Here is a 22,664-nt window from a genome sequence, read left to right as displayed (position 1 = left end):
GACATCTGTACTGTTATGATTTATGCACTTTAAATCATGCTATCCAGTGTATTAATTTAATATTGATGTGTGTCGGTTGGAATAGGCCTGGTTTCACAGACAGTTCTTAGATTAAGCCAGGATTAGGCTTTAGTTCAATTAGGACATTTAAGTATCTTTTTTAAATGTGCTTTAGAAAAAAACATTACTGGTGTGCTTCTTGAGACAAAACAATAGTGCTGGTATATTTTAAGATTGTCAGTGCAAGTTTTTTTCAGGTAAAATAGCTCAAACATGCATTTTAGTCTGGGACTAGACTAAAGTCTTGTCTGTGAAACAGGGGACAGGGTTCTGGTTCCTAAATGGAAGCTGTCACAAAATGTAACATCTGACCTCTCGTCCCACACTCCTTGATATTATATTGATTAAAACCTGTCAAGGGTCAAGGTGTGGACATGAGCGATATTTCAAACATTCATGTAAAAATAGAAATTAACTCCACAGTTAAAAATGTTATGAGAATAATTTAGCATAAAAAGTAATGTTATATCATACAGAGATACAAACCAGTTATTTTGATAGAATATTTAGAAGTGTAGATTTGAAAATCATGCTTTTCCCCGTTATGGTTGAATCACGGAAGCTACACCAGTTACTTTGCAAAGAGATCTCTTATATTTATTATTTGTATTCATGTATCAGACATACGAGAGAAATAAAGCCTGTTTTATGCTTCTGCGTCGAATCGACGGCGTACCCCCGCGGACCCCTCTGCGTCGACGCGACCCCTCCGCCGTAGCTCGACGTGCACCTCCAAAAAATTGTAACTACGCGTCGCGGTGACGCAGACCGCAGGGGCTGTGATTGGTCAGATTATACATCATTTCCGGAGTGTAGCTTTTCCGGTTTCCCCCTCCCGCTTTAAAGCCTCAAGTGTTCACAAGATGTTGTATGAGACTGAACATTTGCACCCTCATACTGATAATTATAATACACTTATAAAGACAGTAAATAAAGAATTAGTAAAACTAAAAATATGGATGGATATTAATAAATTATCTTTGAATTTAAATAAAACGAAGGTAATGATGTTTGGTAATTATAAAGAAAACGCAGAAATATTATTAAGTATTGATGGTGTTGCATTAGAAATAGTAGGGATACTCCACTTTAAAGTGAAAATTCTGTCATCATATACTCACCCTCATGTTGTTTCAAACCTGTATGAATTTCTTTCTTCTGCTGAACAGAAAGGAAGATATTTAGAAGAATGTCAGTAACCAGACAGTGTTTGGGTCCCATTGACTTCCATAGTAGGAAAAAATATAATATGGAAGTCAATGAGACCAGAAACTGTCTGGTTACTGATATTCTTCTAAATATCTTCCTTTCTGTTCAGAAGAAGAAAGAAATTCATACAGGTTTGAAACAACATGAGGGTGAGAATATGATGACAGAATTTTCATTTTAAAGTGGAGTATCCCTTTAAGCTGGAAACCACACATCAGATACATACAAGGTAAAGTATCTAAAAGTATTTCTATAATTAATAAAGTGAAATGTCTTGGAATATAATATACTCATTGTATAGAAATGTGTGGCAATAATTATAAAAGTTCACTACATACCCTCTAAACATTTTTATACTGCTCAATTCTTGTATAAAGCCCACAAAAATATATGCATATGTATATGGGTGATAAACTGTTTTTTTTATTTTTTTTTATTGTGTTATACACTACTGGTCAAAAGTTTTAGATCGGTAAGATTTTTAATGTTTTTAAAAGAAGTCTCTTCTGCTCACCAAGGCTGTGTTTAGTATATAAAAAACAATAAAACAAAACATATTTTATGACAATTTAAAATGACTGTTTTCTATTTTAATATATTTTAAAGTGTAATTTATTCCTGTGATCAAAGCTGAATTTTCAGCATCATTACTCCAGTCTTCAATGTCATGATCCTTCAGAAATCACTCTAATATGATGATTTGATGCTCAAGAAACATTTATGATTATTATCAATGTTGAAAACAGTTATTTACATTTCTATTTCATGATGCTATGATGAATAGAAAGTTCAAAAGAACAGCATTTATCTGAAACTGAAAGCTTTTGTAACATTAAACACTACCCTTCAAAAGTTTGGGAACAATAAGAATTTTAATTTTATTTAGGGGGGAAAGAAATAAATTAAATCAATACTTTTATTCATGAAGGATGAGTTAAACTGATCAAAAGTTACAGTAAAGACATTTATAATGTTAGAAAATATAGGAAAGAGATTCGCGAACCACACCACCCCCCTAGCGTTCTGGCGGTGAAATGCACCGCGATGCAACGCAACCCGACGCAGAACCATAAAACGGTCACGACGCCGTTGGAGTGACGGCGTAGCTACGCCGTGGAGTTGACGCAGAAGCATAATGAGGCCTTAAGGCTACATGAGAGGTGGTCTTCATTCCAAATTTATCTGTTCCCCATTTCTCTATCCCCTCACCCCATCATGCCAGCTGTAAATGGTTTCTCAGTGTTTCTCCTTTTTCTCACCCCTTCATGCCTCTGTTTCTCTGAGTCAAAACAGTAAGGATTGAGCTTATATACACCACTCTGGGACTTACAACTTCCTTGTAAGGTAGAACAACATGTTGCTTTTGTTTAAAAAGGAACGTATACCTCATGCTTACACATGGTACAACATACTCTGACTTCACAAAATACATTATGAAATTATTATGAAAATGAATAAAGAAAAATAATACTAAATAACATTAAACAGTACATTTTTAGTCTTCAAGAAGCCTTTGATAAATGATGCTGCCTGGCTTTTGCCTCGTTCTGTCACGCAGTGGATGCAGCAAAAACGAAAATAAAAGGCTATTTTAGGACTTTAAAAAAATAAATAAATCAATGCTCAGATCAACCAGTATGTGTTCTTCTGTGTTTGATTATTAAAATATTCCATTTGTCCCTGTACAAATGTTTCTTGCAATTCTATCAAGAGTTTTTTTTTATTTTTTTATGCAAAACTCATGCAAGGTTTCTATCTCTTTTAGATTTTCAACCAATGAAAGAGAAACTTGATCACATGCTGAATGAGGTTAATCTCGGAAATTGGGTCATGTGGAAAATGTTTGCTCTATTTAGTCTATGTAAACATTTCTATATTATAACTGGGTTACCGTTTGACTCAGATCACTTGATTTATGGGTCTGATGTCACTGTGACAGGAGAAAAAACAAGAGCGTAAATATTTCTGATTCAGATATTCAGATATTGCTGATATTGTACATAGGCTATAATAAAATCCAAATTTAAACTAAAGTGGGAGAGCATGTTTTGGCCATTTTGAGACAGTCATTTTAAAATGTTTCAACTGAATAAGCATCTAGGTTTTCCCCTACATACATTTATTCAATACTTAGCATTTATAAAAAGGAATTTTAATATAACCTCTGTCATTTTAATGTCCTTCTTTCTCCTCTTTTACTTATTCACATAGTCATTCATGCTCTATCACTTTTGGTCAAATAGCTACTATTTTTAAGTGGTGAACCCCTTTTCCTTTACATATTTGCCAAGGCAATCATTCAAACGTTTGGCCATGGTATATGATGTCAGATGTAATTTCTTTATATCTCATTCTGTAGAGCAGGGAAAGCCGTGTCTGCTACCAGTGGAGTTCAAATCCAAGTCAGTCTATAGACGTTTAGGCTTTCTTGCTTTTGACCACTAGAGGGCAGCATATACCTGAATGTAAAATTCAACAGTGTCGAAAACAAACAAATCTCTGGCAGTCTGTTTGTTACTCACTTGATTTCACTGTCTTTGAGATTGCAAATTCAGTGGTCACAAGTCACTATTCATGTCCACTATCAGTCAGTCTCACTCAAATGTGCTGTAGTGTTGAAGGACTGGAATCGCAGTAGCTCCATTTCCAAAGTTACTACTATATCTGTCTACCTTTTTGAAAAGGAAGTAAAACATTTTTAGCATACCTTTATAAAGAGTACTTATCACGGAAATATTATATTTTAAAAGATTATACTTAAGTGCAAACTGAATGTAATATTTTAGAACTTTACTGCATGTTAAGTGCAATTAAATTAAAATGTATTAAATTTGTTTTAAATGCAATTATCTAATATTTAAAGTGCTATTTGACATATTTAAGTTGGACTTAATAAATGACATCTTTATATGGAATTTCATAATTTGATTGTTTTTATGGTTGAAGTATATGCTTGCCAGCATTTATGGTAAACTAAAATATAATGTCATTTCTACTAAAACGTGTCTGTCATATATTTAAATATATTTGTACTTACATGTGATGTTGAATTTTAGTACTTTTAAAATATATTAACTTTGAACATTGAATAATGTTTAATGTTGAATTTGTAATCAAGTACTTTACATACTCTTACAATTTCTTTAAAGCACAACAAAGTACAGTCAATACAATTAAGCACACTATTTTTATTTATTATATATATATTTTTTACAACGGTAGTAACTCTCTCTTGCATTCTACCGCTCCAACACCAACAGAAGGTGAAATGGTATGACAACAGGTACAGTATGAAGACTAAAAAAAGACAACAAGAAAGATTTCTTCACAGATCCTTCATCATTGCAAACTGCACATTCCCCATTCAGTGAATAACACAATACATGAAGTGCCATGTGCTGAACCCTGGTCATAAATCCTTCTTAGGCAGAAAAGGAAGCATGTGCAGCAGCAAATACACAGAATTACTTGTTTGCTGAATGGTGAAAATGTCAACTCTGACAAAAAACCACTCACGGGCACCTGTTAGCTTGAGTTGTTCCAACTCACTCTTTCTGAGGAACACTTTGTTGTATTTGCTGAGCCGTTTTGTAATCAAGTGATATAACAAAGTTCTTGTGCTACTGTGATCTTATCAGCTCTATGCTGTTATTACTCAACAAGGGGCAATTGTTCTCTCTATGCCGGAAGACGTGAAACCTTAGAAAGATCCTGCATTGAGATATTTGTTCACTTTTATGTATGAAAAGCTCACAATTGTAACATGCATTTCAATTAATTATGATACAATTTACAGTAGCCTATATATGTCAGTAAGTAGATTATAGGCTAAATAGGTCTTGCATTTCAGCGTTCTACACACACACATGTTGGGTTTACATGTTTTATGAAGACATTCCATGATATACATGATTTTTATACTGTACAAACTGTATATCTATCCCCTACACCTAACTGCATTCTATCCCCTACACCTAACCTACCTGTGTGTGTGTGTGTGTGTGTGTGTGTGTGTGTGTGTGTGTGTGTGTGTGTGTGTGTGTGTGTGTGTGTGTGTGTGTGTGTGTGTGTGTTTGTGTAAAGCCTCATCGAATTTTTCCTCATCAAAACATGTGAAATATTAATAATACTGAGAAATTTTATTAATTATTTTATTTTTTAAATCTTGTTTTATTATATTTGTATATCTGTGATGGCAAAGTTGAATTTTCAGCATCATTACTCCAGTATTCAGTGTCACATGATCCTTCAGAAATCAGTCTAATAATGCTGATTTGCTGCTCAAGAAACATTTCTTATTATTATCAATGTTGAAAATAGTTGTGCTGCTTAATTTTTTATATTAAACTGAATTGCCTGTTTTTGATTAAAAAAAATTCAGGAGTCAGGGTTAGGGTTTCTAATTCATAGAAAGTAAAAAACTAAAATAAAAAAAAACGTTTTTTTTTTTTTTTAAGTTGACATGAAATGGAAGTTGCGATAGTCTTTTCTTCCCTATTATGATGAGTGAAAAGGCTTCTCGAACAAGTAAACTGCATGTAGATTCGGATTTGAATTTGTCCATATGGAATTGATTGGATGGTTGTGGTTTGCTATTTCTGTGATGTCATGTGAGTGATAGGTTGCCCCGCCCTCACGCCAGTAAACACGTCATCTGAGAAGAGAAGATGACGCTGCAAGATGGCTGGGAAGTTATTTTGATAAAAAAAATTACGAGGGTGTATGAAAAGAAAAACAATAATAATAATTTTAAAAAACAAAAACAATTATATGCACGGATAAATCTTTTATATTAAATAGCCTACTTAAGAAATAGTCTATAAAAACTGCAACATTCCAAATAAAAGAAAAAAATATTAATTCTAACGTTGATACACGTTAAAAATATATAAATATATTTTGGGGCCGATGTATTTCTGTAGGCTATACCTATGTGTTCATCATGAGTAGGCCTATCTACAAAGCTGTTGCGTGCCAGTCAGTCAGTCAGTCAGTCAGTCAATCGGACGATATTAGCGGAGGAGGAGGAGGTCACATGTCTCGAGGAGGAGTCTCCGCTGAAAACAGAGAGCCTGATGTGCAGCAAAGAGGACCAGAGCACAAACTCCTGCTGTCAATACCAGGACTGGAGGCTCTATTATAAAGACTTATATGCGTGCGCCTTTGCATATAGGATATATTTTTGGCGGATTTTCTGTAACTGGCCCAAACATAGGCTACTCGGATTCATCAGCTGTTTGTTCATAGTGCATAAGAGATGGAACTGGAATGCCGTGAAAGTGTTAAGTGGTGTAATAAATCCTCTTCTTCAAATTAATTCGCGCAACTTCAAATGAGGACACTTAACAAGCAGCGTTTCTGGATAATGGACATATTTGAACAGGAACGGCATCAGTGAACCTGAACGACTTTGTTTCTAACTGGAGCGGACACAGAGAACAGCTCCTGTTGGATGCGCTTAAGTTTACTATGTTGTCAGATTCAGGTTTAGTTGCGCGACGGAAGGATTTAATGCAAACATTAATGCAGTAAGCGCGTGCGGCGCGTTTCAGCGCGTGCGTGTGATGTGCAGGACGCAGTCAAGACGCAGGGTTGAACTGATGCGATCCACTGATGTCCTCCGAACAGGTGAGCAAAACACTGTAACCTAATAGTGATCACCTAAATAGTAGCCTACAGTGACCATTGCTATTAATGTAAAACAATAATAGATTAAAATTGGATCTCAGAGTGAGAATCCTTCTGTCATTTAAACTTTCTTGATGACAGAGGCAGCTTATACCAAATGACCAATTTTATTGCAGTGACAATAACTTAACTAATTACAACAATTTGGTTCAAGTAGGCTATTCAGGTACCGTACTTTAATGTTGCTATTTTCACAACATTAATAAAATAGCATATGCAAATACAGCTCTACAAATCAATTACGCTGATGTGAATATAGGAACATGATCTATGTAAAATCAAGTAAAAAATAAAGGTGTGTGTAGAAATAGCCTAACACAGAAAATTGTGCTGTTTAGGGGTTTGCTTTTATATGTTTAGTTAAGATCTATGTTAAGATCTATAGTCCAAGTTAAGTGGGTCACATTTTGCCTGTTCTCTCAACAGTTGGTGTTCTGAGTGAAGTAACAAACAAATATCTACAAAATGTCTGAGAACAATGCTATTTGATCGATTTTTATAATTTAATACAAATTTCTCTCCCATGTTGATCCAAGCCGTATGACTTTTTCTTTCTTATTTTCATGCAATTGAATGGCGACGACTGCCGAGATTTCAAGCTTCAAAGCGGACACAAAAACACCATAAAATAATCTAGCCTAATAATAAAATTTACAAACCTGGTTCATATACATATACCGAAATTTAAATAATTATATACTGATAATATTCCCCTGCCCCCAGTGAGCTGTAACTGCTACGACTGGATGATTAAGTAATTGAGTCTGATTTGTGAACGAATCATTCAGATCAGTTTTGTGAACTGGTCAACTGATCCATTGAAAAGAACAGACTAAATGTGATTCATTCACGACTCAAATAATACTTCTCTTGTAAATTATTATGAGAACACCAAAGAGAGCTACACTGGACAAATAGCCTATCAAGATTGTTTCAAATTTCAATATTTTTGTCACAAAACTATTGCATTGCTTCAGAAGAGTCCGATATAACACATCGCGTGGATCAGTCTTTGGAAACATTTACAATGTTTTTATGCATATTTCGTTATTTTTTAATCTTGAATGCATCAGATGCAATATTCTTTTTTCAATCTTCCACAAATAAAGAGAAAGGTTTGAAACAACATGAGGATAAGTAAATGATGGCAAAATATGGTAAAATAGGCTAAATCAATTAACAAGGTCAGAACAAACTGACTTTATTGGTGACTGAAATAAATAAATCTTAAATATTTGTCATTATTTTGTACATGGTGGTAAACAGTTGCCTGATTTTTTTATTTATTTTTTCATTGCAAAAAACGATATTATTGTTCAGCTTTTTATATACAGCTCTTTATGTAAAGTAGGTGTATGTCTAACTTTATTGGCATGCATTATCTATAGCATATCTCTACTGCTTAATTGCTTGTATCCTTACAAAATGTAAACTATATTATCGCCCATCTCTAATCTGCAAAAGGCAACTATAAGGCATAAAGATGTTAAGATATTATAAGCATTGCATCATGATTTTCTGTAAAGCTGCTTTATAACAAGCATTGTGAAATGTGCTATACAAATACATTTTATTTGACTAGATTTGACAATTTGCATTTCTGACAAAAAAAAAAAGGCCTTAAGTTTGTGTATTTTTCTCTGTCAATGTAAACCGTTCCAAAAGAAGCCAATCAAGTTTGAGAATCAGAACTGATGCATAATTATTTGGGGTGTAACGATACCCTCATGTCACGATTCGATACATTCACCATACTGAACTCGCAATACGATATTATTGTGATACTCCGAGCCCAAGACATTTGATAAAAGGTTAACACATTTTTTACTGTTGATTAAAATGCTAAATTTGGTATTACATTGGGGGTGTAAATGAAATGGTGACACCAGAGTAAAAATATTCATAATTCTGAAGCTGAAAATACTGAATATTGTGTTTCCCAAAACTGCATGTCATAGTGTTCTCTCTTTATTTACATGAATTTGTATCTGTCATTTAAAAGTGTCCTTTATTTATTATAATGCTCTGCATATAATCTTCTCAGGAACTCATCCAAACCCCTCACCAGCCCAGGCTTGACCTTCCAGCATTCAAACAGTGAGGCACAAGCACTTTATTTTTGAGTCACATTAACCCACACTGCTGGTCGCTTCACCACCTCAGTGGACTCATGGGTACCGTACTATCCCTCTCGCCGGGTACTCGAAAACCTGGTTATTATGACGACCGGCCCGGTTCTCTAAGCCATTACCCGAGCCTGAGCAGCCGCTCGCTGAACACTCAAAAGGACCGCAACCTCAAACGCCATTCCATTTTCCTCCCCGCTCTCACCTGGAAACGACTGGTGGCCTCCACCAAGAAGCGGGGTGAGTCCAAAAAAGCCTATCCTGGAGGTCATGGCGCCTTTGGGGCTCCTCTCAACAACAATAACATCTACCAAAAGGATCCGGTCTTGCACCTAAACCACGAAAATGTGAAAAAGTCTCTCTCCTGCGCCAATCTCACTAGCTATGAGGGTCCAGCGGGTCTAGGCCTGGGCTTGGGTTACGTAAAACCGCAGCAGATTTCCTCTGTAAAGAAGATTGCGCCTACATGCACTTCCACACCCAAGCGTGTGATCGTCCAGGCCTCGACTAGTGAGCTGCTTCGCTGCCTGGGCGATTTTCTGTGTGGCCGCTGCTATCGGCTCAAGCACCTTTCCCCGGCAGATCCGATTCTGTGGCTGCGGGCTGTGGACCGCTCACTCTTGCTCCAGGGCTGGCAGGACCAGGCCTTTGTGACCCCAGCCAACGTGGTGTTCGTGTACATGCTGTGCCGTGACGTGGTGGATGGCGACGTGGTGTCTTCAGAGCATGAGCTCCAAGCAATTCTACTAACCTGTCTGTACCTGTCCTACTCCTACATGGGGAACGAGATCTCGTACCCGCTCAAGCCCTTCCTGGTGGAGGCGGGTAAAGAGGCATTCTGGGACCGTTGTCTGGCCATTATCGACGTCACCAGTGCCAAGATGCTGCGCATCAACGCAGACCCGCATTTCTTCACGCAGATCTTTGCCGATCTGAAGAGCGAAGGAGGTTGCCCTCTGCAGGACTACGCTAGAGTTCTGGATCGGTGAAAAGAGGACATAACAGATTTTCTCTGCGAATGTGACTCCGTCAGCATCCCTCACCTTCATTCTGCCCCCCAAATGCCTTGTCACAAAACAGTGGGACTCACTTTTACTGAAAATTCTGCAAGAAACAGAAAGGATGCAACATATTCCCGCTGAAAAGACTAGCTTAGACCTGTATAAATGTCCAGGCTGGTTTATGTTGGTCGGGTTGCTGGTCTAGCTGGTAAACTGCACAGTCTTTTGGTGGTTACGCTAGTTAAGAATCATGCTGAATCTGTGATGGTCTTTTCAGCAGGAGAAGAAAGTATATGGAGACAGCATGAAAATAACATACACTCATACAATGAAGGTTCATTGTTGGCATTGATGTAGAACCTTTAACATCCATGGGACTTTTCCATTCCACAAAAGGTTCTTTAGATTATTAATAAGTTCTTCACACTTCACACAATGGTGCTTTTAAGAACTGTTCCCTGAAAGGTTCTTTGAGGAACCAAAAAAAATTCTTCTATGGCATCACTACGAAAACCCCCTTTTGGCACCTTTACTTACACAAAGGCTGTTCCCAACTTATTTTTCTCATTCAACTCCCCTATCTTTAAAAAATACACATACTAATAATTTAGGGATGAACATCAAATTGAAGGGAGTAATTGTCCATCTACAGATTACGTTTGTTAGTTATGCTTTTGTCAAAACCAGCCTTTTTCAGAAGTAGTTACGATTCCTTTGCCAAAAATGTCACTTCCTCTACCTTTTCAACATCTAGATAAACTGCAACAGAAACCATACAACAGCGGAACTTTTAGTGGGAGTGCACGTGTATGTGTGTGTGTGTGTGTGTGTGTGTGTGTGTGTGTGTGTGTGTGTGATGGGTAGCAAACAGTCAACAGCTGTTGGTGATCGTGTTGTCCTTCCTTTATTTCATGTGCTGGACGTTAGGGCACCAACTGCAAAGGCATTAACAAGATTAACAGATTAGTGACACACACACACACACACACACACACACACACACACACACACACACACACACACACACACACACACACACACACACACACACACACACACACACACACACACACACACACACACACACACAGTTCTCAATGCCTCTCTTTGCTCGCCAGCTCTATAGGTTGAATGGCTAATCTATGTAGGCCATACACACTAGTATATGTTCTGTCTTGGCATACGTAGCAGTACAGCGTCATTGAAAATTTGTATCCGGTTTTAATGAGTCTATAAGAGTAAGTCCTATCCCTCTAGAGCAAGAAATATATGAACAAAGAAGCCTGGATTCTCTAAAGATAGATTTAGTCTCAGTGTCGGGCCACTGTTGTTTACTTGTGTCTGCATCTTCTCTCTTTAGAGTTTTTCAGTTTCTTTGAAATATCAGATTTCTATGCTCTAAGGTCAACATGAAATCAAAATTGACCCTATTTACTTTCCTAACATACACTCCTGCTCTTATTTTTGCCCGATTCATCAGTGCACATTATTCCTAAGTCCAAAAAAAGTTCGTAATCGTCCATCAAAGCCACCTCTGCCTCTGAAGCTACTTGCAAAAATAATAAAACATGTAATAGATAAAACATGCAGATACAACAGATGTCATCATCTCTGGGTCAGGGTTTCAGGTGTCAGCGCTCAGACAGAAGAGCAGGGACAGCAGCATGTGGCACGGCAAGCACTCGCTAATCTTATTGTAGAGTTTTAAGGCAGGGTCATGGGTGCCATACTCCAACTCCCCTGCAAAAGTCAACTCTAAACGCATACTTCAGCCCACACATGCTCTCATATATGAGCACATGCTCACTCAAACGACCTGTAACTAAGAATTCATTTTCAGGCTAGTAATCGCAAACGCACTGATACGCATGTGTACATGCATGCAACTTCTCCCACACACCGAAGCGTTAATCCGCTCTTGATCCTTGCCAGCAATTAGGCAGAGTGAGCTGAACATGCCACAATAACAAAATCCCATTCTGATCAGAAGAGATTTCTCTTCCTGAAACTAACAAAAAATACACATCTTGTATTTTGACTGTGCGTTGCAGTGATGTTATGCAACAAACAAGGCAAAACAGAATAGTGAACTTTTAACAAGTACTTAAATACACGCTTAATTGCGAGGGATTGAAAGAAAAAACAAAGTTTCACTTTAAAATGGTTTACCCTTGTGAAAAAGAAGTGTGCTTAATTTTACTTAAAATCTAAAAAGTATATGTTTTTATTGTTCTTGCAGATAATAATAATTTAATATTAATGGAATAAAAGGCCACAAGTGTACACTTTCTTACACTATTAAACACAAAATTAAACGTTTTACTTTAAAGTATATTTTAAATAAATGTGTTTTAATAATCTTCTACCACGCTTTAAAGAAGTACACTTCTGTAATGTATAATTACAAATATGTTTAAGTGTACAAGTACATACAAACAGTACACTTTGAATTATGCTTAAAGAGCACTACCAACTGTATTGACAAGCATTTATAAAACTCGTATGTGTGTATTTAAATATATATATACATACAGTATATCAGACTGTAATACATTTTAATTTAAAATGCTAAAGTGTACTTCCTTTTCACAAGGGTAGAGACCTCATAAAATCCAGATTAGAGTTTTTGTGGCATTTATTTCATTTTTGTTAGCTTTGAAGCATCTATAAGCTAATGTTCTCCAATAAATGGGCAAAATAACTTGTGCATTTGCAATAAAAGTGCATTTGCATGGTGTAATACTATAGGAAGATACAGCTATTATGAGAACACAATTTGAAATATGACCACGTACACTCTAAGCATGAGTTGTTTTCCTCAATTTGTAGCAGTCTTAATCTGTGACCCCACAGGCTGCTTTGTGGTCACAGTAATTATTCCATGCTAAACACAGTTGCATAGAGGAAGAGGTACAAACCTACAGAGAGTTGATGTATCTACAGATCTCCATATCCATTTCAGCCTCAGGGGATGATGTTATTTACAGAAACTTGTGGCCATAGACAAAAGATTGGCATACTATAGGGTGTAAATATCCCTCCTGATCCGCTGTGATTCCCCCATCCTTCTCGCCTTTCACAAACATATCACTTGTTTTCCTCGTCCTGGTTAAAGTGATTTAGTTTGCCCCTATTGTGTACAGAGAGCGTTGACAGAGCGCCGTTGTTGTATTGCTAGCGTGCGCAGCCTCAGCAATGGGCTTGTGCGATGTGTTGTCTGCTGTGTTTCCAACTAGGACTGTTTGCTCTCACACACTCATGTCTGGCTCGTCTCCATGCTCCTCTGCTGGACTCTTTCTCCCTTGATTCTGTCCCATGTGTACTGAAGCTCTGGGATTTCTCTGGAATATTTGCTGCCTTCAAGTTCTCCCGGGAAGTTCCTAATTATGAAGTTTTATGACAAGATGTACGTTCAAGTGATTTTGGTTAGAATAAAATGGATGTTTTACGCATATTTATTTCCTTTTTTCCCACTTCTTGACAATATAAAGGAAGCACAAAATGTGTAACTCATTGGCTTTATTGCTAATCCTCATCATCATTAAACAAAATGCATTGTATATTCAAAATTACAGTTTATTATGATAAATATAGTCATGATTCTTTCATTGATACGACCCCAACTTGGAAAGCAACGGGTTGTTACTCATAATACGGCACTGTAGTGGTGTTCCTGTGAGCTGGTTTGAAGGCAGCAAGTATTCTAGTTTCCATACTTGCTCTGAATTTCTAATGAATGGTGTTAAATATTTCTGATGTGAAACGTTTGTGCCTTGTTTTGGATAGAAACTGTCTACCTAAAGATTAGAGATATTGAATATCGCTTTGTTAACAAGACGCGCATAAACACGAGCCCAAAGGAAAGCCATGACTCAAAAAAGGATTGATTATAGAGACAGAAACTTTAATTTACTCAGGCTAGAATAATCATATCTCATGAGCCATTTTCCACTCCATCAATGCTACTGTTTGGCAGAATCATTTCTTCTGTTGCCAGTCAATCAAAAGGACCTGAAACCACGTGCAAACAACCTTTGAAGGACGTGCTTGCACAAACGTCCTCATTACACCTCAAACACTTCATCGACTGCTGTACGTGGAGATTTTTAATGTGACAAGCACACAGAGACCTCAAATCTCTATGGATTTTCCAATGAAGAAAACTTCTGTTATTAGACAGAGAGAAACTTATGGATGGGAATGACTGTCATGTGATTCTCAAGTTTAAGACTACTGAATTAAGACACTATACAACATGTGGCTCTTTATTTGGACACTCAGGATCTGGATGTTGAGTAGGCTTCGCCGTTACTCTATGAGTTATGGCTACTTTATCAATGTTTTCTATGCTGCTAAATGTATGTAGAATACAAAAGGAACGCCATGTAGAGTCTCTCACCGCAGAGACAGAAGCATAACCAGTGTGGTGTAAATATGTTGCTTGTATCAATGTGAAATTACTGAAAAAAACTGCATGTATGTCATTCAGGAATTGCTGCTGTGGTGGTGTACATGTAAACTTGACACTTTTTTAAAAATTAATTATCCTTTTTTTCATTTTGTATTTCAGTTTAAGGTTAAAAGGAAATTCCAGAATGTTTTGTTTGTGTTCTTATTATAATGATAATTATTATTTTTACTGAAAAAGATCCTATCAGCTCATCCCGGGTTTGGGAAATATGTCAACAGTATTAGAATGTTAATTTCACACTTCTGTTTTGCATTGTCGTTTTTTGATGTGGTTGTTTCAGTGACAGCTTGTTCTGTGCACTTTGGCAATTATACTGGGTACCTTTGCTCTGAATACTGATATTAATAGAAAAGAAATCCAGCTTTGATAGTGCTAAGGCATCATACACTACAGCCTGGGCTGTTGAAATGTGAGGGTCAGGGTGAAGAGAGTCAGACAAACATGCTTTCGCCAAACAGGAAGCGACAAACATTTTGCTGTTGTCATTTCCTCTGTGGCGATCATGAAATAGAGACTATCACGCAGTCACTAACTCGTGTTTTAAAGCTGCTGTGTGTAATTTCTGCACAAATCTCCACCAAATGGAATTGTAAAAATATCTGCCATTGGTCAGACAGAGGTTAGAGTCCACCTCTAACCATTGGTTAAGTCAATGTTACTGTGTCAATAAGCTCATTCAATGAGCGACAATGTTTGCGCTCTTTGGGGGAATCAACTTGCCCATTATACACACATCAGCTTTAACCAATTCATCAGAAAGACTGTGACGCAGTCTCAATAATCATCTCTCCACCCCTGTCTTCACCTCTATTTCAGCACAAATGGTATTCTGGTCTTGGTAGACATCAATTTATTTCTACTATCTATCAGCTTTTTTTGACATCTTCAAACAGACGAACAGTATGCTGTGCCACAAAGGCCTTTCAAAGAGCAAGCCATCTGGATTATTTTGGACTGAGCTCATTGATTGTGCACAAAAGCTCTCTGAGTCTGGACTGTGGTTATGTAGCTCCTGAACTTCCCTTCTTAAATCAGCCTGGGTGTAGCTTCTGAAACCTCCTGTGCTCTTGTTGGCACAGCGCAGTCCAGAGGGTTGTGCTTCTTTTCTCTGGAAGTAGTACACACGCATATTTTGTAGCTCACAGAGTGATGCTGTTGTTGTTTCTAAAACTTGAAAAGAAAAAAAGTTGTGAAAAATGTGACTTCTGATAGTGGAATTTCTTTTTTCAGTATGATTATAATTATTTAATAAAGTATTCAAATAATATTTTGTCCCTTCCTTGATACTGCATACATCTCATGAAACTAGTCAAGTCATTTCACCCCATAATCAAAAGAAATAATAACATTTATTTTGCATAAAGAAAATTAAGTCTGTTTTTATGACTATTACACTTTTTTTTTGCATCAAGACATTTCTTCTTATGTGAAAAAATTATATTTATTAATATTTATTCAATAAATATTTAATTTAGTGCTGTGAAAACGATTAATCGCATCTAACATTAGTTTGTAAATATATATGTGTGTGTGTGTTTGTTTGTGTGTGTACTGTATATATATACACACACACACACACACACACACACACACACACACACACACACACACACACACACACACACACACACACACACACACACACTTTTAAGATATCTTAGTGATTTGACAGCACTAATTTATCTATGCAAATATAATAAGAATAATTTAAAGTAATGGAAATACAATAAAATAAATCAAAATCAAGTAAAATGGCTGCAATGTCCTCTAATGAAAATCTAGAGGTTAGATAGTCATGAAAATGTTAGAATAGAAAAAAAAACTGCTTTCTTCACGCAAAATGTAATTTCCTATTATTTATTTACTTTTAACGTTGAGGTTGTTGTGAAGTGGGTTAAAAACTATGCTTGCTGATGACATTGTTAATGATAACATTGTTTGGTCGAGCATGAACATTTCTCTCTCTTTTTTTGGTTGGAACATAAAAGCAAATTTATTACTGGTATTCGCAGACAGGCTCGTATATTCTACACAGAAACAATTCTGTGCACCTGTTTGGGTTTGTTTATTGTTCATTTTTGAAAGCTTTAACTTTGACTCTTCACGGCATGTGCAAGATACACAGCACTATTGTGTCCCTGCTCCATATAATATACGCAACCCAGCCCAGCAGTCTGTGAAGTGAGCGTGTGATGCCGTAAATCTAGTCTGAGAATCAAACCCCCTCGATTCACTGGGCCGCAGATGGTTATATGTGCAGGGAGCTGCTCTGAATCAAAGCAAGTCCCTCAGCAATCACATACTTGTCCACATATTCACTTCCGTGACGGCTGCAGAAGCCCACTGCCTTCTGATGTGGTTGAAAATGCACTTAGATGGGACTGGTTGGGCAAGTTGGTTGCTAAGGCAAGTATCACAATGATTATTGTTCATACAGAAATATGGATTTGAAAAAAAACCTGATCCTGGGTATTAAACTCTTTGTGATATATGAAGGATATCTCAAATTATGAGTTATGCCACGTCCTAGCAATCATCCAGAAGACCAAATATTCAGAACATTCTAGGAACCACCAAGAACACTCTGTCTAACCAACACCCTAGAAACCAATTAGCAATGCCCTAGCAACCACCCAAAACACCCTGGCAACCACCAAGAACACTTAGCAAACAAACACCCTAGCTACCAATAACAATGCCCTAGCAAACATCCAGAAAACCCTGGTAACCACAAAGAACATGTTACCAAACCAACACCCTAGCAACCAACCAGAACACCCAGGCAACCCATTAGCAATGCCCTAGCACCAACCCAGAACACCCTAGCAATTAATTAGCAATACCCTAGCAACCATCTTCCAATGCCCTTGTAACTACCCAGCCCACATTGGAAACATGCTGTAACCATGTAGCAAAAACAAGGAGCATTCAAAACATCTTGGCAACTGCATAGTGACGTTCTAGCAAACATTTAGAAACTATAGTATTTAATTAGCATGAATTAATTAGCAGTGCCCTAGCAACCACCCAGAGCGATATAGTAGGCTACTATAGTAGTAACCATTAGTGCACCCAAAAAACACCCAGAACACCCTAGCAACCACCTAGCAACGTCCTAGAACATCCTAACAACCACCCAGCAACCAACTAGCAATGACATAGCAACCACAACTGAGACAGACATATAGAAAAATATGAGGCACTCACAAAAGCTGTGTAACTGCATAGCAACACCCTGACAGTGTTGCAGTTTCACCAAACACCACTTATGTTTTCTTAAGAAAATGTGGGGAAAAAAACAAATAATATAATCTTAGAATATTTTGAGCCAAGGGTTGTTTATTATTGTGTAACTTCTCTCTGCTTCCTACTTGGCCTTTACCGTGTCTTTCTCTCTCTCATATGAGTATTAAAAATGTGTTACTGTCCTCTTATCTTTTTTTTAAATTGAGAGATGAATAGAATAAAACCATTACACCTCAAGGTATTATGCAGTGCTAAAAACAGAACTTCATCTATAGTGCCTACAAAAGAGGCAAGGTTATGCATTCAACTGCTTTATTTTCTTATCGAGAGTAACAGACCAAAAGAAATGAGTGTAATGAAACTATAATCATTACAGTACAGTATGTCAGTATGTACAGGGGTTGGACAATGAAACTGAAACACTTGGTTAGACCACAATAACTGCTGTATGGTGAAGTAGAGCCTCCTGTTGCACCAATTTTGCAACCAGAAACCGTCCTACATTTGATCTTATGATTGTTTCTCAAATATGTTTTCTCGTATGTGTGATTCAAAGAACGAACGTACAGAACGAATGAGGGTTACATAATGTAACCGAGACGTTTCACATTGCCCAAGATTTGCACTGTTGGCACCAATTAAACCAACATTTGGCATTGGCACGAGTAACTAAAGGTTTGACTATATAGCAGCACGACCATGAATATTGAGCTCCCGACAAACAGCTTTGATGGAAACAGGAGCGTCCAGGTGCGTGAGTTGGACAGCTGTGGTTTTATGTTTTTTTGGGATTCAATCCGGGTTACATCCCTTTCCTATCTCCCTTTCTTCCTCTTGCGTCGACAGTCACTCCTGATGAATCTGGTTCGTCCTTCATGGAGGTATGCTGAGATCACTCTCGATATATACCATAGCTCTCGATACACCAAAGCCTCGCTGTCCTGGTCACAGATGAGTCAGCGAGACGCGCACCAACAATTTGTTCTCTTTTATATATACTCTTATATTTCTCCTAATATGTTGTGTGGATTGCAATATTTTATGTACAGCTGTGCTGCTCAGCTGATACATCCTTCTCAATCTGCTCTTACTGATGGAATGTAAAATCAGTGAAGATTGGCCACCAGGCCACGCATACGTAGGCGTGAAACCTCCAAAACTATATTGGCCAGTTTTTCAGTTTCATTGTCCAACCCCTGTAGATCTGTATTTTGAAAAGTATTTAATCACTTCTGAGAATGTAAGAGGTATTGAACTTGAACAAAACAGAATCCAACCAAAAATGCATTTCGAACATGCTTTGTGTGAACTCTACTTAGGATTTTTTAGGCTTAGTCACATTTATCATATGTCTCTAATTTGCCCTAATTCCTCTGGTCATCACATGCAGTGAGAGATTAAGAGACGAGCTTATGGCTTTGACCGAGGTCAGAAATTCTGACAGGGCTCTTAAAGAACTCCACAGAGGGGAGGAGGGCAGTGGTGTGAATAGGATTGAGGTGGAATTGAAACAGAGAATGAGGATTTTGTGCAGATGGTTGTTCTTTTGCTTCTACCGACACAAATCTCCCTGTCGTCCTGTGTCAGTCTCATCTTTTGTATGATGGTGTATAGATGCTCTGACACTAAGGTCTTTCTTTTTATCCACCCACAGATAAATCTCACAAATTTTTTACAGTCCTTGAGGCTTCTAAACAGACGCGGATACTCTCCTGCTAGACATCTGTTAACGTGTTTTTGTTTTTCTTGCTTTGTTTTCGGTTTTGCTCTAGCGCTTGACATCGTGAAAGAAAAATGATGAATCTTTGTATTTTCACAAAAATGTGAAGGTTAGAGACAAGAGAAATGTTTTTAATTCAATTCAAAACCCAAACACTTCAAACCCAAAAAAATATTTTTAAGTCAACGTGAAACTAAAATAAACCCTATTAGCTTTCTGAAAAGACATTCCTGATCTTATTGTGAATTATTTATCAGTACACCTATCAGATTTTTCCATTAATTCAAAGAAGCAAAACAAAACTTTGCCATCAAAATAGAATTACTTGTTCTGCCTTTGAAACAACTTCCCTTTTCAGGTAAGCAGTTGTTTTCTCGCCAAACATCCTGTTTTACTCAGAAATGATTATTATCATATTATCATATAATGGATGTGTGTGTACAGCTCATAATCAAAACTAAACTGTTGTAATACAATACATATGTTTCTCTAAAAGTTTTCACTTTGCTCAGCAGAATAAGTCCTTCCACACACAGACAGCGCAGGATGCCTTTTTCTCCATTTCTCACACTTGAGGCTCATGGAATGTGAATTGCTGTGCTGTCAAGCTCTATATTATTAAGCAACAGTGAAATTAAATGTGAAATTTCAGGTGAAATTAGCAGTAATGTTCTATAAGTGACGCTGACTTCCATGCCGGAGACGCCAGTTCGAATCCCGCTCGGAGTGGGGTTTACATTTGGTGCCGTGACCCGGATGGGAGTGAGGTTTAGGTGGGGTGAGTGTAAAGGAAGCAAGTCAAGAGCTGTGCGTGTAAACCTCACTCCCCTGGCCTTAAGAGGCGTGTTAGAGACTGTGGTTTTTAGCGTCCTTGTTAGCGCGCTAGTCTCCCATGCCGGAGATGCTGGTTTGAGTAGGACCGGTTCCATAGAGAAGGATCTGATTATGGACACTTGTTGACTGCTCTGCTTCACTATATCAGCTCCAATTAATCAATAAAATAAATAAATAATAATAAAACAAGTTGAGTTTGGTTAAAACATTCAAGATTTAATGCAACAGGTGATATTGTTTTTGAGAATCATAAAGTGTGCCCAAACCTTTGACTGATAGCATTTATCCCACACAGCTGTGTGACAAAATTGCAAAAAGTGAAATGTACACTATACTGTTCAAAAGTTTGGGGGTTTTATTGTTTTCGAACGTTCTCACCTATGCTCACCAAATAACAGAAATATAATAGTAATATATTACTATACAGAAATATATTATTACAGTTTTAAACTAACTGTTTTCTGTTGTAATATTATAAAATATAATTTATTCCCGTAATTGCAAAGTTGACTATTCACTTCAGTGTCACATGATCCTTCAGAAATCATTCTAAAATGTGATTTGCTGCACATTTCTTATTATTATCAATGCTGAAAACAGTTGTCATGCTTAATATTTTTGTGGAGACCGTGATACATGTTTTTTTTCCAGTTTTCTTTGAAAGTTCAAAAGAACAGCATTTATTTGAAAAAGAAAAATGTAACATTATATTTTATTAACTTCTTAAAAAACGTTATTGACTGCAAACTTTTGAACAGTAGTACTTTCCGTTCTCTGTCTCTGTTGGAACCAGTAGATTACACATATTAGCTGAGGTCAGGTTAAAAGAAATGTTCTCACGGTTGTTCTTCATGGTTTGAAAGTACAGTGAAGTGTTGTCGCTGTGCAACTCCGACATTTGTCCTAATGGCTTGTTCAGTGAAAGTGAACATGCATGCAACCACAGTAATCAGCTACATGTGACCATGAGAGCAAACAGCACAACACAGTCAAATTTAACCCAAAGATTAGGAGTGGCTTGTGCCAGCTTGTTTATGTTTTATTATATTTATTCTTTTTTAAAATAATGTTAAGAAAGAAATGTTTAAAAAGAGGACAAGGATCATGTATAACAAGACTTCTTGTCATGGCTGGGTGAACATCTCCATGTCAGTCCACCAGAACAACAAGGACTCTTTTATCAGAACAGAGCCCTGTCACTCAGCGAGCCATATGATTGGCCGAGCTGTCACAAATACAAATGGAAGATTGGAGGAGGGGTCACTGAGGAAAATGGACAATTGTTGGAAGTTTTGATCAAGATCTCCACAGCTGCACAATGATTGGATGAGCCTTGATCCAATCGGCAGAGTGGCAAAATAAATGAAATGGAAAGATGAGTAGAAATCCTACCTGAGAGACTTGCTGTGAAAATTCTGTCATAAGAATTATTAAAAATTCTTTTTTAAGAATATCCATAAATATTAAGAATGTACATTGACAGAAAAGGTATATTAAAGAAGATCTATTGTGTTTTTTACTTTTTCAACTTTCTTTAGTGTGGAATGTTGTTATTTGAGCATGAAAAAGTACAAGGCCTGGTTGAGTTGCATTATAGTAGTGTTGAAACTTAGGGTTATGGTAAGGGGCGTGACATTTCCGAAACAAGTTCAAAGCGGTTGACCAATCACAACACACTGATCCAGCCGACCAATCAGAGCACATTGCGCTTTTCAGAAGGAGGGGCTTCATTGAGACAGGAAATCAAAAGAGTGTTACTGACAGACTGAGAAGAGAGGTGCTGCAATAATGTAAAATATGTTTTAAAAAAAAGAAAGAAAAAAAGGTGTTTTTTTGAACATTCAAGCATGATTCTAGTAGACCCCCAAAACAAAAGCAAGTCATTGTAGGGCATAATATGGCCTTTTTAACATAAAAGATTACATATTTTACCTTAAAATATGTATAATTTATCGAGGGACAGGCCTATATGGAGGAAATAAGCTCTATCTACAAAGGATGGGGTATTTTCCTATGAATTCTGTTGTTTACATTCACATTTGTGAATGAAAATCATGCACTAGGTCACGATGACACACTTCAAAAACAAGCCCCCACGTGCCAGATGAATCCGGTGACCCAGTCACAAATTAACCTGATTCATATTAGCTATCAGAGAAGCTCAGTTTGCTGCCATGTGGTGTGGTTGAAGGCGAGTGTTGTTGCCGGGGGAATAGTTATTTTTGCCTGTGACTCGATCTGCTCTAGAAACATGACTAATGAGATTGAGGAAAACAAACACTGACCTAAAAAAAGAGCTTCTAAGACCC

At 37.2% G+C, this 22,664-nt stretch overlaps 1 protein-coding gene across 1 annotated transcript; it reads left to right on the top strand.

Moving 5' to 3' along the window:
- Positions 1–6,357: 6,357 nt before the first annotated feature.
- LOC309510470 (cyclin-dependent kinase 5 activator 1) lies at positions 6,358–15,822 on the top strand. Its single transcript, XM_082185250.1, has 2 exons — positions 6,358–6,897; positions 9,002–15,822. Exon 2 carries the CDS (start codon positions 9,128–9,130, stop codon positions 10,070–10,072), a length of 945 nt encoding a protein of 314 aa, XP_082041376.1. The 5' UTR covers positions 6,358–6,897; positions 9,002–9,127; the 3' UTR covers positions 10,073–15,822.
- Positions 15,823–22,664: the final 6,842 nt, after the last annotated feature.

The sequence above is a fragment of the Leuciscus leuciscus genome (assembly GCF_965113295.1).
Source record: "Leuciscus leuciscus genome assembly, chromosome: 12".
In the NCBI taxonomy this organism is placed as follows: Eukaryota; Metazoa; Chordata; class Actinopteri; order Cypriniformes; family Leuciscidae; genus Leuciscus; species Leuciscus leuciscus.
The sequence above is the reverse complement of the archived record's forward strand: the minus strand, read 5'-3'. Positions and strand labels throughout refer to the sequence as shown.

What these genes read in the sequence shown, in the direction of transcription:
- LOC309510470 (XM_082185250.1), top strand. Translation starts at nt 9,128, where the DNA reads ATGGGTACCGTACTATCCCTCTCGCCGGGTACTCGAAAACCTGGTTAT.